This window comes from Scylla paramamosain, chromosome 34, assembly GCF_035594125.1.
Source record: "Scylla paramamosain isolate STU-SP2022 chromosome 34, ASM3559412v1, whole genome shotgun sequence".
Taxonomy (NCBI): Eukaryota; Metazoa; Arthropoda; class Malacostraca; order Decapoda; family Portunidae; genus Scylla; species Scylla paramamosain.
In genome coordinates, this window is record NC_087184.1 from 15,502,180 (window position 1) to 15,520,285 (window position 18,106).

The 18,106-nt window shown below is 39.9% G+C and overlaps 1 protein-coding gene across 3 annotated transcripts; it reads right to left on the reverse strand.

Annotated features, from left to right (window-relative positions):
• Nucleotides 1-149: 149 nt before the first annotated feature.
• Nucleotides 150-15,996, reverse strand: LOC135090266 (lysine-specific demethylase PHF2-like). Of its 3 annotated transcripts, none has more exons than XM_063986881.1 (18): nt 15,874-15,996; nt 14,446-14,531; nt 13,867-13,984; nt 12,821-12,981; nt 12,285-12,426; nt 11,584-11,782; nt 11,159-11,263; nt 10,586-10,731; nt 10,094-10,289; nt 9,245-9,508; nt 8,959-9,149; nt 8,286-8,438; nt 7,784-7,947; nt 7,257-7,422; nt 6,586-6,773; nt 6,175-6,380; nt 5,930-6,032; nt 150-5,783 (listed from the first exon to the last, which is right to left on the reverse strand). In XM_063986881.1, exons 1-18 carry the CDS (start codon nt 15,990-15,992, stop codon nt 5,701-5,703), a joined length of 2,790 nt encoding a protein of 929 aa, XP_063842951.1. In that variant the 5' UTR covers nt 15,993-15,996; the 3' UTR covers nt 150-5,700. The 3 variants fall into 3 exon arrangements, with proteins under 3 accessions (XP_063842951.1, XP_063842952.1, XP_063842950.1); XM_063986882.1 differs by having other exon boundaries at nt 5,936-6,032; nt 6,586-6,776; XM_063986880.1 differs by having other exon boundaries at nt 6,586-6,776.
• Nucleotides 15,997-18,106: the final 2,110 nt, after the last annotated feature.

Genomic DNA, 18,106 nt, shown 5'->3' on the forward strand with positions numbered 1-18,106 from the left:
TAGTAGTAGTAGTAGTAGTACCTGTAGTAGCAGTAGTAGTTGAAGCTGTGGTAGTAGTACTAGTAGTAATGATGACTTGGTAAATAAATTTTTTCTTCATAATTCCCAATGAATACAATACAAATCTTAGGAAAATTTGAAACACACCCTCTGTAAAAGTAATTTATTTTCAGTTTATTACATCTTTAGCCTTACTCAGTGATATTTTATTATGGTCCCAAGAAACTTGAGAGCCCATATTAATGATTTTTGGACAGAAGAGTATGCCATCCCCCTAGCCACACAATACATCCTCTCTCTCTCTCTCTCACACACACACACACACACACACACACTCCATTACTAATCACGGAAGAGACACCAACAAATCTCATCATTCTGCTCAGCAAAATGACAAAAAATAAAAAATAAATAAATAAAATAAATAAATAAATAAAAATAAAATAAATAAATAAATAAATAAAATAAAATAAAACAAAATAAAATAAAAAAAGAATAAAAATAAAAGAATAAAAAATAATTGGAACAAAAAATTCCACTTCTATTCATCACTTGAAGGTCCTGCTGCTCACAAGTACCTTACTCTTGTGCTTGAAACAATACAGCAACACACTAGTCCACACAGGGCCTCATGTTAAGCAGTTCAAAACATACACAAACCACACACAGTCTAAATGAAGAGCCAGTCATGACAATGAACATCACACAGCGGTGGTCTGATACAACACAAGGAACGACATAACTAAAACAGAAAAGTTACCACAAAAAATTGCCTTTTGTATCTGGGATATGTCAGGGGGAAATACTACAGCATCACCTTTGGCTTGAAGTAGGGGCAGAAGGTACACAATAAAGGTGGAACGTAAAAAATAATAATAAACAGAACTGGAGCCAATCCTGTACAAATAAGAAAAGATATATATTATGTACATAACATGTAGCATCTCACTCTTACCCCTATAACAACCTAAAGACTGGGAAAGAACGTTTGTTTTGACGCACACCGAAGCAACTCAGGACCAGGGAGGATCTGCATACAAAAAACCTTCATCCTAAAAATATACTGAGTCAGTCATTCAACAGCGTGACAAGGAGGTGTGACAAGAGCAACCTTGGCGAGGAAACTGGCAGCTGGAGGGGCAGGGGAGGAAACTATATGAGGTTTATGGAGCTATGACACTTTGAGAGCAGTGTGATGGGGGCAGTCTTACTAGTCACCACACACACAGGTGATCCTGTCACATTTTGTACCTTTGGAGCCTGTAGATGGAGTGTCTACAGTGTGAGGCCCTACAACCGGAGGCCAGCCGCTGCCTCAGCCAGTGCAAGGGGGTCCGGCCCGGCAAGGTGTTATTACCCTTCACGTTCCCTTTGCCGGCCGTGCCCCGTCCCCGGCAGGAGTCTCTCGGGCACTGACTAAAACAACGGCACAATCTACCTTAAGTGGAGATAAAAACATTTAATCCTATTTACATTGTCACCTAAATTATAAAGCTATATATATATATGCATATATAAATTAAGATAATAATAACAATGAAGATATTGCATAATGATTACACTTCCAAGTCCCAAAAACTAAACAATGACTGCAAAAGAAATGTGTGTGAATGTTTTTAAAACCACTTTTGATGATGGGCAGGAGTATAGATCATAAGTTTAAAAATATACATATCACAATCAACTGCTGCCAGCCTGCAACTTCACAGATATAATTCTGTTAAAAATAGATTCCAAACTGTGTGACAAATATCTGGTGCGAGGTAAGGAGAGGCTCCTCAATTCCTGCCCAACTTACAAAACTTGACATGAGCTGAGATGCAATGCAACAAACTTGGCAACTTTTACCAAGAGTTTTGAAGATATTACACACTGATACTTTTCAATTAATCAAAATTCAACCTGTGGATTTACAGTAATAAGTTCTCAGAACTAAAAGACAGAAACTTCAGCAAGACAAACAACACTGCAAAAGATGACAATGTAAAACTAAAATTATTACTTATCAGGTCACAAATTATTTATCTTCCATTAAATCATACAATGCTCATTGCAAAACTTCAAACAATTAAAAATGCCGAGATGAACTCTGAAATACATTAGTAACACATTTATGAAAACAAGTCATGAAGAAAAATGAAACTTAAAATATATACTTGACTGATGAAGAATCCTAGAGAGAGAATGAATGAGCTGTAATCATGTCAGTGATCTATGTGATTAAATCTGATGAACAACAGAGAATGACTTGATATTCCTTCAAGCAAGATTCCTTAGCATTATTATTGCCTGTCAAGCAGCACAGTTGTCCCTCCAGACACTCATCTTGCATGACTTATGCTTACCTATGCCACATACATTTTTTAGCTTGCCAAATGATCCAATATAGTTTAGATTTTCAATATTATGCATCTGTTAAACTTTCACAGAAAAAAATTAAATGACATGCAATTTTAAGCCTTTCCCTGAGTGTGCAGGGAGGCAGGGCTGGTCCACACCACCACACCACACCACCTCACAAACCCACCATTCAAAACAACACTCAATCTGCAAAACACTGGTAATGAAATGTTAATTGTGCTTTTACACTTCTGAGCTGACTTACAAATCTTGAAGCCATCAAACACAGATGAATCACAATCTACAAATGAGTTGTTCCTCAAAAACTGTTTGCAAATAAATTAAACTGGAATCAACAGCACATTTCTATCTGCTTTTGTAATTTCTCTGCATCTTTCATATTAGATAACTTTTAATATTTTTTGGAGTAAATGTAATTCCTGCATTTGTGAATCTGGACAAGCAAAATACTTTTCTTAAAAACTTAAGTAATTTCTGCATTTGTAAATCTGATCACGAGCCAAAATACTTTTCTTGCAAATTTGAACATTTGTAAACTAAAGTAACTGTACTTTCTGTATTTGCAAGTCTGGCTGAGAGCCAAAACACTCTTCTTAATAACTTTTGAAACCTTGTAGACCAAATGTCTGTAAATCAAGATCCACCAGTACTGAGAGCAATGACTGAGTGACAAGCAGAGGAGCAGGTGCTGGTGACTGAGGCTTGACGCAGGGCAGGATATTGCCACGGGTGCAGTGCCACGGGCAGGTAAGTTTTGTGTTCAGGAGAAATACAGTGGATGGAATAATGTAAGCTTAACACTCCTATCACTACTACACCCACAGAGTTGCCTGAGCTGAGGCGAGCACAGCAAGGAAACGTGAAGAAGAGGAAATCATGGCTAAGTAATCCATCACATAGCTAATCAAGCTTTACATGCCTTGTGTGTGTTAATAAAATATCAGCATTTTATATGACAAAATAATATACATTGTAGATTTCCTGTAAGTAGTCTGTATTTACATAATCTGAGATCTTTTGCGTTTATAACAGTAGAGATGCATTTATGATAATGCGCGCACGTGCACACACACACACACACACACACACACACACACACACACACACACACACACACACACACACACACACACACACACACACACACACACATTGGTAGAACTGGAAAGATTTTCACTCATCCTGATTAATTTTGATTATGAGAAGTACAACAGAAGGGCACCTGGTTTAGCACTGGTGATGGTGCTCACTAATGCCATTGATGAAGGGTCACAGAAGGCACCACTCTCATAGAACCATATGCTGCTTTTCAATTAAATAATACAGTGAAAGCACCAAGCCAATTAGTGATTATATGGCACTATTGTAAGGCAATAAAGAATTAGATATTGTATTAGATCATATGCAAGATTTTTAGCTGATACAGAAAAGACATGATTTCAGTGAATGGAAACATCCCAAAAAGATTTCATTTGACTGGCCAAGATAATATCAATAAAAAACTGAGTGGCATAGTTGTGCAGCCTCTCTCTCTCTCTCTCTCTCTCTCTCTCTCACACACACACACACACACACACACACACACACACACACCAGCATCCACCCATACACACACACTAATTTCATGCCATTAATTTTTCTGCAATAGAGGCAAATGTAAAGAATTAGCACCTGAGAACATTGCTAAGCCTCACCCCCACTGTTGCATGCTGTGGGCTCAGCTGCGGCCCGGCAGCCACAGGCGGCACCAGTCACCTGCCATGCACTGCCAGGCGCACATTACTATTACTTCTTTCTTTTACAGTTAACACCACCATGTGAAATCTCAATTAATTTTCTGCTGTATACATAAAGGCAGTACTTTGTTGCTAAAAGCTTACTTCCTAAAATAAGAATAATAAAATAATAATAATAATAATAGAAAACTCAGGGTTTCTCTACTTAACATAACGATCTATGTACAATTTTACAAAGGAGGAGCGTTCTGCCTTATTGTTTACTATTTACAACACCCGGTACTTACACGATACTGGAATTGGGGAAACCACAACAAATCATAAGAGCAACTCAGGATTACTAGAGACAGTTTTGCTAAAGACACAAACAACGTACAGTAACGACAGCACAGAGGAGACGCACATCGGAACAGAACAAAGGTTGCGGTACTCCAAATAAATAACTGACTAAAACAGGCATCCTGGCTTGAAGGAAACAGTATCCCAATTTTTCTTAACGATACAAAGTGTAGACAGAATTTTTTTCAACCTTATACGTAAGCTTACACTAGAATTTAGCCTGACAAAAACTACGTTACTTTATAAACGAGGCAACTGGAAGCCAACATCATCACACTATCACACTTTGGGAGATACAAAATATCAGCATGCCTCTGTCTTGCAATGAAATCATGGCACAGTATAAATGGCTACTCTTCACAACAATCTTCTGTGTGTATTGCATATATGAGTGTATGTATGTGTGTGTATGTGGACCGAGCCATGAGCACAGTAAGAACCCCCCTGAAGGAATACAGAACCCTGAGTGGCAGAAGAAGAGACCAATCCTCTATTCCTCGTAGTGTTGTTTCTCACTTGTCTGGTCTTCATGAAAGTTCCATGCAAAGTTTTTCTCTCTGCCACACTCTACTTTGTCCCTACTACCTCACAAGCAACCATTGACAAAAATAATCTGTTTAGCATATACAAGACTAAATGTATGTACTTAAGATGACTTTCAAGTAAAAAAGGTGATACAGACATGGATGAAACACGGTCAGTTAATCTATCAGTCAGTATGTGTCCCCTCTTTTCAAATGGTTTCACCCTCTATCAAGGAAGAGAGGATATGGGGAAACTAAAAACAAGATATATTAACTCTCAAACCATAGAAAAATAAAAATATATGGATTTTTCTTATAAATCCCCAAAAACAATTAAATAAAACTAAACTCTGCCTCTGCATTTCTCCCGCTGGTGAGGTGTGAAGGCCACGGCACAGGGACGAGTTGCCTGGCACCACACCCCACTCAGCAAGTCTTTCTCAGCTCCGTCTGGCTTTTCCCACAAAACTAAGGCAGGTACATCACAGGAATCAAATCCCTCTAAGTCTGCAAAATAACATATACCACCACCACTACAGCCACCACCACCATCACCACCTAAATGAAACAGACTTCAAAATGCAAGACTGGTAATAGTAAATCAGTTTTCATAAAGTGTTCACAGGCGTGCTTTCATTATTGTCATCAAGCACACAGGCAGCCCCCAGCTAGGCCAGGGCTGCAGCCTGGTCTGTGGGCAGTGTTTCAAGAGGGTGGAGCCGAGGAGCCTCAGGGAGAGATTAGTGAAGCATCTTGTGGATCTTGAGTATCTTCCCTAACCGCTGCTTGGCAGTGGCCATGCCTTTCCTCGGTTTGTTAGAAACTGCAAAAGAAAACGAGTAAACGGTACATTGCTCAAAACTTGGGCATGAATATCCACTTTCATGAAAATGTACACAATATTGCACATAAATGTAACACAAGAGCACTCCCAGAACACCAACAAAAGAAAAATTGTTAGAAACTCACACTCACTTTTGCTAATCCCCTTGAGATTCACAACACCCGATGAGGTGCTCGGCTGAGCTTCAAGATTTCTCTGCTTCTTCCGGTGATAAGCTCTCTTGGTGGCCTGCGAAAACAGGTTCTATTACACCTAGTCTCCACACGATATACTGACACAACATGAACTCAACAACTTCCTCTGGTGTGTTGTAGGAGCTAAAGTGAAAGTTTGGTTTTCATTCACCATGCCTGTGTTGAGAGATGCTCACCGGCAAGTTTTGTCTCCTGGCTGCCGCCTGCTCCAGTCCCTTTTCCACAGCCTGTCTCCTCACGCCCTGCCGCATTGGGCGCTCCGGCCTGGGACCCTGCACCCGCACCCGTGCCTTGGGGTTCCAGGCCTCGTCTTCCTTTTTCTTACCCCGAGGTTTGAAGACAGGGAAGTCCTCATCGTCTGATATATCCAGAGTTGGGTACACTGGAAGAGGAACCAGGATTTGTGAATATGTGTGGCAAATAGATGACTTTTTGTGGTCCTTCTTATGATATATGTTTTGCATGATGAGAGTAGTAGGCAACTTTGCATGGGTGTGATACTTGAAATGTCTCAAAGACAGACCAAATGAAAAACTGAGAGTACTGAAGATCTGACAAAAAAACATGATTCAGGACTCCTGACTCACCATAATCTTCATCCTGGTGTACTTTACTCATGTTTTCATCATCATCATACCGGCGGCGTGGTTTTGGCTGGCGGGAGTTGGCCGACGCCAGCTTCCTGGAGGTGCTGCGGCTGCTGGGCACCACACGACTCATGCTCAGCATCCCTGCAATGGCTTCCCGGGTGGAGGGGGATGCCCGGCCACTCTCACTACTTGTGGGAAAGAGGAATCTGCCTTGTCATGTGCTGGACTTGCTATTTATTCATTTAACAAACTATTATCCACACAACCACTACCTTTTGGGTACTCAACACATAATACATTCTACAAAGATGGTTTCAGCCACTATTACCTAAATATAAGAGTTCAAAAAGATTAATTGCATAAACAGATGAAGTTCAAAGACTCATAGATGATGTACGAGGAATCACAATCTCAACTAATCACATAAAGTAGATAGCTGGGCAGGAAAGTATGATGTTTACAATACCAACAGTCATTCATTACTCCACTAGTCTGGAAAATGACAACCATTCTTTTTCTATACAATGTTTACAAAACCACAAATCTTTTATTGATGCTTCTGATGAACACTGATGAACTAAACCCAGAAAACAAACACAGAAACAAAACACATCAGGAACAGAGGAGTCCTGGGCAAACTGGCAAACTGGCAAGGAAGAAAAACTTACTCTAGGTCATCCATTCGTGCCGGGGAGTCCTCATTGAAGTCTGGAGCGTACGCTGATGCCCTGAGGAGCTCGTCGATGCCATTATGGGCCTGGTTGTGTGAAGGGGCCACCTCCACCTCCTCTGCTACATCCACTGCCTCTCCACACACCACATCTGCATTTGTCACTGGGGGAGCCAAAGCAGAGTTATCAGTGAAGGCACAAATGTGGAGAAATAGCACAAAAAGAATTGGAGGACACACTTAGATGGAAACAGAGGTAAAGAATGTTTCTGGTACACATATGGAGTGGAGACGAGGTGGAAAATGTTATTGAAAAGGCAAATAAAAAGAAATAAAGCAAACTATTATTGAGGGAGCTAATCATGTTATAAGTGAAGGTGTAAATAGAGAGAAATAGGGCTAAAATTGGTTACTGGTAGACACACATGGAGAGAAACAGAGGAAAAATATAATTAGCACATATACCAGGATACTCTCTCTCTCTCTCTCTCTCTCTCTCTCTCTCTTTCCATGACCTCTACTCACAGCTCAGTTTAATCTTGAGGGGCTCCGGAGGCTGCATGTGCACTCCCTTGCGTCTTGGAGTCTCGTCTATCATCAGGCCAGACGGCTCCCTCTCGTCACTGTCCCCGTCCTCATGGAAGTCATACACAGACTCATTGTGCACCTTGATGTCTATTGAGTCATTCCTGGAACAGATACAGGAGGGTTAGACACATATTAAAGGAATAACAACCCAACCACAAAATAATTTTCTGGTGTTTGTGTTTGAGTAAATCATACACAGATGTGGTGAATAGATAAACAACCCAGAAGAGGTGATGAATAAGTTGAAATAGTGGTGGATGAATACACAGCCAAAATAGTGGTGGTACATGGGTAAACAAGCCTTAATAGTGGTGATGGATAGATGAACAAGCAAGAAGAGGTGATGAACAAACCAAAATAGAGAAGGTGGATGAACAAACAAGATATGAGGTGATAAACAAGCCAAAATAGTGGATGGATACACAAGCCACAGACTCACTCATGCTTGATTCTGGTGGTGCTGGCCGGAGTGGGAGTGGAGGGTACGTCTGAGTCAGTGCTGCCTGTGCGTCCAAACTTCATTCGCACACTGGCGGCGTCCACCAGCTTATATGGGGTGATTCCAGGGCTGTCTGACCAGTCGTATTCAGTCCTGGAGGAGGCACAAGTTATACTGGTTAGTCTGAGGTACATAAGTATTCAGTTCTGGAGGCACTGGGTGTACTGGTAGTTGTTTTGGTAGTAATGGCACTGAATGGACTTGTCACTCATTGTATCTTTCATTTTTTATCATCATTTTGGCTTTCTCTTTATGGACTGGCATCTCAGTGGGCCTCTTTATTTCTTCTCATTTTTGTTGCTCTAGGTCAGTGCCTCCCTTACATTAAAAATAAATAAATGATAAATAATAATAGTAATGAATAAATAAATAAAAAGCTGTTATTCATGCTGAGTTCAATTCCTATTCACACACTTGTTCATCATGTTTCCATATAGCAAACCAACATCTCTTACAAAGGATAGGTGTAACAACACACACACACACACACACACACACAGAATCACACCTACAAGCACTCCCTCACACCTCCATCTTAATCAGATGAAGTGATCCTCTATAAGAAAAATCAATAAAACAAACTTTCAAAATGTTCCCAGAAAGGACCACTCACTTCACATTGCTGGGGTACTCATTCTTAAACTGTGGGTAGTCAGGGTCGTGTGGCGGCGTGCCACTCATGCCGTAGTCCGAGGAGGTGAAGCTGAGACCATAGGGGTACGTGGCTGTCTTGGGCAGACTCAGCTTCAGGGTCCTCTGCTGCTCTTCTGTCAGACCCACCATCTCTGGCCCACCTATTTCAACCTGTGGATTCAAAATGTTTATCATCCCTATCAAGACATGCTATGCATATCAGAAAATAAGAAGACAAATCATTTAAAACTTAAAAAACAACTTACCTGTGGAGAGTTGACCTTGAGGACCTTAACTTTCCGGTCGGGCAGCCTCTCCTCCAGCACGGTGTTGAAGCTGGTCAGGTTGGTGTAGTCAATGAAGTCATCTGCCATCACCTTCTTCTTCCGTCTCTTGGACTCGCGCTCAGGCTTGGGCGGGTTGAGGGCGATGACCTGCTTCTCTGCCGACCGGATCTCCCGCTGCATGTCCTTGAACAGCTTCATAGGGTGGATGCCGGGTGGTACTGGCTCTAGTCCCCCTCTGCCACTCTGATGGGTAAGGATTCAGTATTGTGAGTATTTTAACTTTTCTCTCTCCACTGTAAACAAAATGTACTCTGATTGGTGAAGGTGCAGTGTTGGGATCATCTAAACTTCACTCTCTACTGTAAACAAAATCCACTCTTGGTAAAGATGCAGTTTTGTGATTATTTTAACTTTTTTCTCTTCACTGTAAACAAAATTTACTCTGGTAGGTTAAAATGTAGTTTTGTGAGCATTTTAACTTCACTCTCTTCATTGTAGACAAATTTCTACTTCATAACAACACACACGTAATATTTTCAATGGGTTCACTTGCAATAAGCTCTCAGAAAAGTAAATCTCCACTTTGTAATAATGCAATGATCATATTTTCAATGGTTTCACTAGTAACAATCTCTCAATGGACTAACTCTCCACTTCACATGAATAGAATAGTAATATTTTAAGTAGTTTCACATACAATAATCTCTCAAAAGTGATGCTTCAAAATAGCTCACCTAATCACCATCACAGTTCCAATAGTCTCACTTGTGATAACCAATAACATTCTGCTTGCCAACACCACCTAATCCCCACCAAGGAATGCCTCACCTCCCCACCCCACTGCCTGAGGGCCACCAGGAGGGAGCGTGCCCCACTGATCATGATGGGCGGCACTCTGGTCCCCGCTGCTGCCATGTCCCTCAGCTCCACCACCAGCCTTGTCGCCGCGTACCAGCACACACTCTCGTAATGAGGCAGTCGGAATTTCTCTGGAGCGTTTATCTGCTTTTCTATTTCATAAATCCTGGAGTTAGAAAAATAAGGATATAAGAAATCATGGGAAGCTGCAAGAAGCCACCAGGCATACATGTGGCATTCCCTGTATGATATATGCCTGTGTGTTTCCATCTATCATCCTACTCATAAATTTATCTAATCTTTTAAAGCTCCCTATCAGCTTGAAACTAACAATCATCTACCACTCTATTTTACAAGATTAATTTAGTCCTAGTCCGATAATACCATCATAGTCAATATTCTCTGATTCAAGATGCTTCATAATTCATAATGTTCAGGCTACTGTGACAGCCGTTAACTTACTGGAGCTGCAACTCAATATTATGTGAGTGTAGGAAGTTGCCACCAAAGACCAGCGTGTCTGTTGGGGTGAGCACTGCATGAATCCAGCCGGTGGGGATGAAGAGTGTCTCCCCGGCCCTGACCACACAACGGTAACAAGTGTCCACCTGTACAGATTGGAAAAAATTACGCACATACACAGAATTACAATTTTGAGAGTGGTTTCAAGTAGATATATTCAATGGAAATATATCTTAGGCTTTAATGATTAGAATTTTCTTGTACTAGTGTGGTTTTGAGTACATTCACTGGTAACATCTTAGGACTTCAACTCATAAATTAAATTCTGCATTTACAAATCAGGACATTGGGCAAAATGACTTCATACATAGCTATGAAAGTTTGTGAACTAAAATGCTCATATATCACAGTTTTATATTTTTAAAGTCTGAAATGACTGATAGAAAAGAACTTACTTCACAAAATTGGAAACCCTACTTGATCTCACAAAAAAAAAAAAAAAAATCACAAACCATAATTCACCAGGTATCTTTGGGATGTGAAATAACTGACAGAAGAAAACAACAACCTTACCTGGTCTCCGAAAAACATTTCCGATTGGTTGTTCGCCTTCATCCACCGCTGGTACAAGGTGAGGTTGGCCGGGGTGGGCTTGATTAAGTAAAACACCTTTTCTCCCTGTGGAGCAAGACACACATTATGATGCATCCTTACCAAAACATGAAGTGAAAACTGAGGCTCAACAATGCTCAACAATAAATTATCACACCATAAGTAATACAAGAAATCTTTATAGAAATCCACAAGAAAGGACATTAAAAGATAGATTTTCCAATTTTTACTCAGTTTAAAGATTGGAGGTGACTGTAGAACAAGTAAAGATGTCTCAAAGTGATTAGTAATTAAGGAGAGATGCACCAAATAGCAATTCAAGGGTTAAGGAGAAGACCCAGATGAATCAAAGGGTTAAACCACCAAACCAGGCACCACACACTTACCCAGAGCACGTGATACCAAACAGACGTTCCCCCGAAGTCTATGTGGAAGTCTGTGTACGAGTTTTCTACGCCTATTAGAGCATACTTGTTTACATTGGGGCGGGAGAGGGGCGGGCCAGGTGGTGGATCTGTGGGCCACGCATTGGTGACCCAACACATCTTGCGGACGATATAAGGAGGCTCCACCAGCTGACTTAAACTGTGGGAGGGATGGGAGGGATGTGTCAATACTGTGGTTGTCATTTATCACATAGTCTTTGAGGAAATGCATACTCTGTGCAATAATCTATGTATAACGTGAAAAATTATACTTTATTACAGAAAAAGTAGACATCTTTCTCTCCTCTTTGCAAAATTTCAGTTTATTTACTTGTATGCACCACACCAACGTCCTCTAAGCAGGAACACAACAGCAATAACAAGTGGCATCATAAATTTTGACATTTGTAAAATGAAATACTCATATATTACAGTTTGTATTTTTAAGGTGTGAAATGAGTGATAGAAAAGAACTTACTTCACAATTACTTACTTACTTCACATTCACAATATGATTCACACAGATTCCTTCACATATTAGCCTGTACATCTCCTATACCATGCAAATATACACAAATAAAAGTATATTCCCCTTCTTCCTAAATGGCATTAGCTGGAAGTATGTCATGGATCTGTCAAAGAGAGCAGTGTCCCCAACTTGCCTGGTATTGGAGAACTCTAAACTGATGAGGTTAAGGACAGTAGTTCTGGCTGGACTGAGGAAGTACTCAATAAATTCGTGCAGCTGCATCTTGACGTCTGTTTGTCTCTGGACATCGATAACATCCACCTCATGTTCTGAGCCTGGAGAGGACATGGAAAGGTGAAGGTCAAAGGTGCCTTCCTATTCCCCCAGCTACAATATATGCATGCAATAAAGAGTTCATTGATGTTATGCTGAGAAAGTACTGAATTATTAACAAATGACTTTCTATTTTCCAGCCACAATATATCCATACAAAAATTAACCACTTGATTAATACAAAAATTTGAAAATACTGAATTATTTAAACATGTTTCTATAATATATACAATAATGATTTAATTGCAAAAATAAGAAAATAGTGAATTATTAGGCAGCTTCTACTTTTCAACTATAATAGAAGCATGTAAAAATCTACAGACTTATCTATCAATGTTACTATATATAAAAATAAAAAAAAAACAGTGAATGAACACTAGTGGAACCACAACTCACCAACATAACTCTCCACATCCAGGACGTTGAAGGAGTCGTGGGGGACGATGAGCTCCAGGCCATTCTTGTCCTCCACCAGGATGGGTTTGGTGAAGCCATTGGCCGCGATGTAGGGCAGGGTGAGCTGCTGTCCCCGCAGTCGACAAACCACATCCTCAGAGCTGCACAGGGAGGGAGAAAGGGGACGTCACCACTACTCCTCACAACGCACGTCTAATTCAGTGGTATTTTGTTCATCTTTGTATGGAAAACAAGTGAATTTTGACTTACAAATTACCTTAGAAATTGTCATAAATATTAGTGCTTCTTATAATGCCTATCTAGTTTAGTTGCCTGGTGCTCCTCATCTGTGTGTGGAGTACAGGTGAATTATGACTTACAAATGACTTACACTCCCTTTAAAATGGCCATAAATATTAGTACTTCTTACAATACCTATGTAATCTAGCTGCCTGGTGCTCCTCGTCTTCGCATGCAGTGAATTTTTCTAACAAATGAGTTACAATCCTTAAAAATAGGAATAAATATAAGTTTCTTAACCAGAATCGACTGTAGATTTTTATTTTCTCTGCTTAATCTATTCCTTTCCACCAGAGTGTGAATGATGAGTGTGTGAGTGTGTGGTGCTTTGTCTGGACCAGCCTGTGTGGGATTACCTGCCTGGTGTATAAATTCATAGACTTCATGCATTTTTAAACATCTTTATGTTAATTTTACTCCGTCATTCATATCTTCACCATTCTTTATATTAATTTTCCTTGGTCATTCATATCTTCACCAATCTTTATGTTAATTTTATTTGGTCATTCATATATTCACCTATCTTTACATAAATTTTACTCACTTGTTCATATCTTCCCACAATCTTTACATTAATTTTACTTATTCATATCTTCACACAATCTTCAAATTTACTTAGTTATTCAAATCTTCACCAATCTTCACATTACTTTCACTCAAGTCTTCACCACAAACACAAGAGCCAGGCATAAAGGTCTGTGTGTGTCAATCAGCAAACACTGGGAGGGGGGAAACTCAGTCATCACCTGGGGAAGTGTCTGGTTTTGAGCTCCTTGATGAACACCTGTGTGCCTGTCTGGACTGGCTTCGACCCCGCGTCTGCCTCTGAGTAGTCATGACGGTGCCAATTCAGACGTGCTTTTACTGAAATATGGAAATCATGTTAAAAAAAAAATCCTGCAAATATTTCTCCTCCCCCCGTTTTTTTCAGACTTATCTTTTTACTGAAACAAAAGAAAATTTGACTAGAAGATATTCAATCAAAATACTACTAACTTTTACTAAAACAAAGAAACCACTTCAGAATGTTGCCAATTTTCTTTCTTTCAGTTTTTTTTTGGACTTAATTTTATCCTGTAACAAAAGAAAATTCAAGAGATATTCAATAAAAATACAGCTGCCTTTTACTGAAACATGGAAATCACACCAGAATGCAACCAAATATCTTCTTTTTCTTCAGTCTTTCAACTTTAACTGAAAAAATAAATGAAAAATAAATAAATAAATAAATAAACAAATAAAGAAAGAACGAAAACCAGCCTGGTACATAGATAGAAAGGCAGACAGACAGACAGATAAGGAACCATAAACAGCAGGCAACTTACAAACAGAGGGGCCGTTGTACGCCTCACACCGCGGACAATGAAACCTATCAATGTCAACAGCCTGGTACTCCCTGACACCCACACATCTGCAAGGGAGTAAAGGTTAGCTGACAAAAGTACCCCTCACATTTCCTGAGTAAAAAAATAACGTGAAACAGTAATGAGTAATGAAAACTAAAGGTACTTGGACTGTAGTAGAAGTAATAGCAGACAGAAATACAGTTATCCTTTGTTTTCCAGTTTCACTTTTACACAAATTGGTGCCGATCACACTTTCAAATCAACAAAGGAGGTGATGAGAGGCAACCTAACAATGCTCATTATTTTTTATTTTTTTAGTTAATTTATAGATAAAATGTTATAACCATATACACAGTTTCCTTTACTTCAACAAGGGGGCTCTGGGGTGTTGTTAAATTAAAGGTGGGGGGGATTAATTTTCCACAGTTTCCTTACCTACAGGTGTGTCTTATCTAACCCCAGTGATTAATAAGGATATAATGACAAAAATAACAGTACTGGATTTTGAATATTTTGACTTTTCCTTACAGACTGGTACTCAATAGACCTTTTTTTCCCACTTTTTGTTTCCCTTGGCCAGTGTCCTTACAGCATTGTCAAGCGGCAGGGTGTGACATGAGCCGAGGCAGGGGTGGCCACGAGGAGCCTTGTGGTGCAGCTGGCCAAGGCTCATCCTCCTGACTGAGTTCGAATCACAGCCAAGTCCACCTCCAGTCACTTAATATAATTTCTCAGTGTTTCATAATGGAGGATAATCAGAATATTGGTCTTCTCCATCACCCTCACTATTGTAGTATAAGTAGTAGTAGTAGTAGTAGTAGTAGCAAATGTGGCAGTACCAATAGAAGTAGTGGTAGTGACAATAATAGACAGTTATGATGGGATTTTGTACTAACAGAGTAATAGCAGTAAATAATAATGAGTACCAGCAGGGTTATATGCACCAATAACACTCGCACTATGAGTAATAATTGAAACAGATGGAATTACAAATATTTTCCTATACTTTCAGTTTTCCTACATCAAACATACTAACTATTACTATTATTCATTACCATAACACAACAATACACACAAATTAAAACAAACTAAACCCCACACAACAAAACCCACCACCAAACACCACAACAACCACCAACACAACTCTAACCTAACGGAACCTAACCTGACCCCACTGTCCCCACCCTAACCTAACCCAACCACCACACCCTTCACACACAGCGCACTGACCCACACCCTAAACACCCCTGAGCCAGACACCATGGGCCGAGCTGTGGGGCAGAGCTGGGCCGATCTGAGGAACAGCAGCACTCGGCCCACCTCAGCCAGGCCTCAGTTCCCCGGCCCTGGTCCCTTAACACGGCCCATTTAAGGTAATTCAGGGCTCCTCGAGGGCTGCAAGCTTACCTGCCGTGGAACCAGTCCTTGCATATATCACATTGTATCATAAAACGGGACAAATCCGTCGACTGTCCACATAAACAATAAATAACGTCCAGCGCCATTTTGCTCAAAACAACACGCATCTGATCGTCTGGGAGTAATCTGATTTTTTTCCCTTCCTCTCCAGTAAAACATCCGATAGCTCTTTTATCTTGCTTTTTTTAATTATATGCGTACATTTTTTATTTTATGCCTAGTTATTTTGTTTCAATTATTTTTATTTATATCAAATGCGCTCAGTTAGGCCTAAACTAAAAACTGGCCTAAGGGTAACTTGCTAGAGGGGTTGATAATGAAAGAGTGAGATTTCTGAAGTTATAATCTTATATTTGCTGCAATTGTGGGAAGATTATTGATCTATAAGGCCAAAGCTGGCATTGTTAAGGAGAAAATTATGAGTACTATATTTTCTTATAACTTGCTAGATGACGTGATAGTGAAATAATAATGAAAGAATAGGTTCCTGACAATCCTATATAGAAAACTCCGGGAACATTGCTGTCTCAAAACATCCGAAAAAAAAGTAAAAGGAACTATAATTTGGCGTATGAAAGAAAAAAAAAACATGAAAAACGAGTTTAAAATGTAAGATATGCCTATAAAACACACATACACACACACACACACACACTGCATCTCCCTCATATACCTCAAAACACCCAGAAACACAATATTCCCTAAAAAAAAAAAAAAAAACAGAAAAATCCTTCTTACCCTCCCTCCACAAAATAAATAAATAAATAAATAAATAAATAAATAAATAAATAAATAATCCAAAATACCCCACACATATATTTCTATCCAAAAATACTGCTAAAAAATTATTTTCCATTCCTTTCTTCCTCCTCCTCTTCCACTTTTTTTTTTTTTAGGTAGGAAGGACACTGGCCAAGGGCAACAAAAATCCAATAAAAAAAAAATATGCCCACTGAAATGCCAGTACCACAAAAGGGTCAAAGCAGTGGTCAAAAATTGCTGAATAAGTGTCTTGAAACCTCCCTCTTGAAGGAATTCAAGTCATAGGAAGGTGGAAATACAGAAGCAGGCAGGGAGTTCCAGAGTTTACCAGAGAAAGGGATGAATGATTGAGAATACTGGTTAACTCTTGCGTTAGAGAGGTGGACAGAATAAGGGTGAGAGAAAGAAGAAAGTCTTGTGCAGCGAGGTCGCGGAAGGAGAGGAGGCATGCAGTTAGCAAGATCAGAAGAGCAGTTAGCATGAAAATAGCGGTAGAAGACAGCTAGATATGCAACATTGCGGCGGTGAGAGAGAGGCTGAAGACAGTCAGTTAGAGGAGAGAAGTTGATGAGACGAAAAGCTTTTGATTCCACCCTGTCTAGAAGAGCTGTACGAGTGGAACCCCCCCAGACATGTGAATCATACTCCATACATGGACGGATAAGGCCCTTGTACAGAGTTAGCAGCTGGAGGGGTGAGAAAAACTGACGGAGACGTCTCAGAATGCCTAACTTCATAGAAGTTGTTTTAGCTAGAGATGAGATGTGAAGTTTCTAGTTCAGATTATAAGTAAAGGACAGACCGAGGATGTTCAGTGTAGAAGAGGGGGACAGTTGAGTGTCATTGAAGAAGAGGGGATAGTTGTCTGGAAGGCTTTGTCGAGTTGATAGATGGAGGAATTGAGTTTTTGAGGCATTGAACAATACCAAGTTTGCTCTGCCCCAATCAGAAATTTTAGAGAGATCAGAAGTCAAGCGTTCTGTGGCTTCCCTGCGTGATATGTTTACCTCCTGAAGGGTTGGACGTCTATGAAAAGACGTGGAAAAGTGCAGGGTGGTATCATCAGCGTAGGAGTGGATAGGACAAGAAGTTTGGTTTAGAAGATCATTAATGAATAATAAGAAGAGATTGGGTGACAGCACAGAACCCTGAGGAACACCACTGTTAATAGATTTAGGAGAACAGTGACCGTCTACCACAGCAGCAATAGAACGGTCAGAAAGGAAACTTGAGATGAAGTTACAGAGAGAAGGATAGAAACCGTAGGAGGGTAGTTTGGAAATCAAAGCTTTGTGCCAGACTCTATCAAAAGCTTTTGATATGTCCAAGGCAACAGCAAAAGTTTCACCAAAATCTCTAAAAGAGGATGACCAAGACTCAGTAAGGAAAGCCAGAAGAACCATTGTGAAATTTCAACTTTGGAAGTTAAGTAGTCAAAGAATTTCTTATAGTCAGAGGA

Excerpts from the sequence above, each read along its gene's own strand:
- LOC135090266 (XM_063986880.1), bottom strand. The coding sequence starts at position 15,992 with ATGCGTGTTGTTTTGAGCAAAATGGCGCTGGACGTTATTTATTGTTTA. Across the intron at positions 10,732-11,158 it reads AAATGTTTTTCGGAGACCAG|GTGGACACTTGTTACCGTTG; the intron begins GTAAGGTTGTTG and ends CAATCTGTACAG. Across the intron at positions 9,150-9,244 it reads TCAAGGTCAACTCTCCACAG|GTTGAAATAGGTGGGCCAGA; the intron begins GTAAGTTGTTTT and ends TTGAATCCACAG.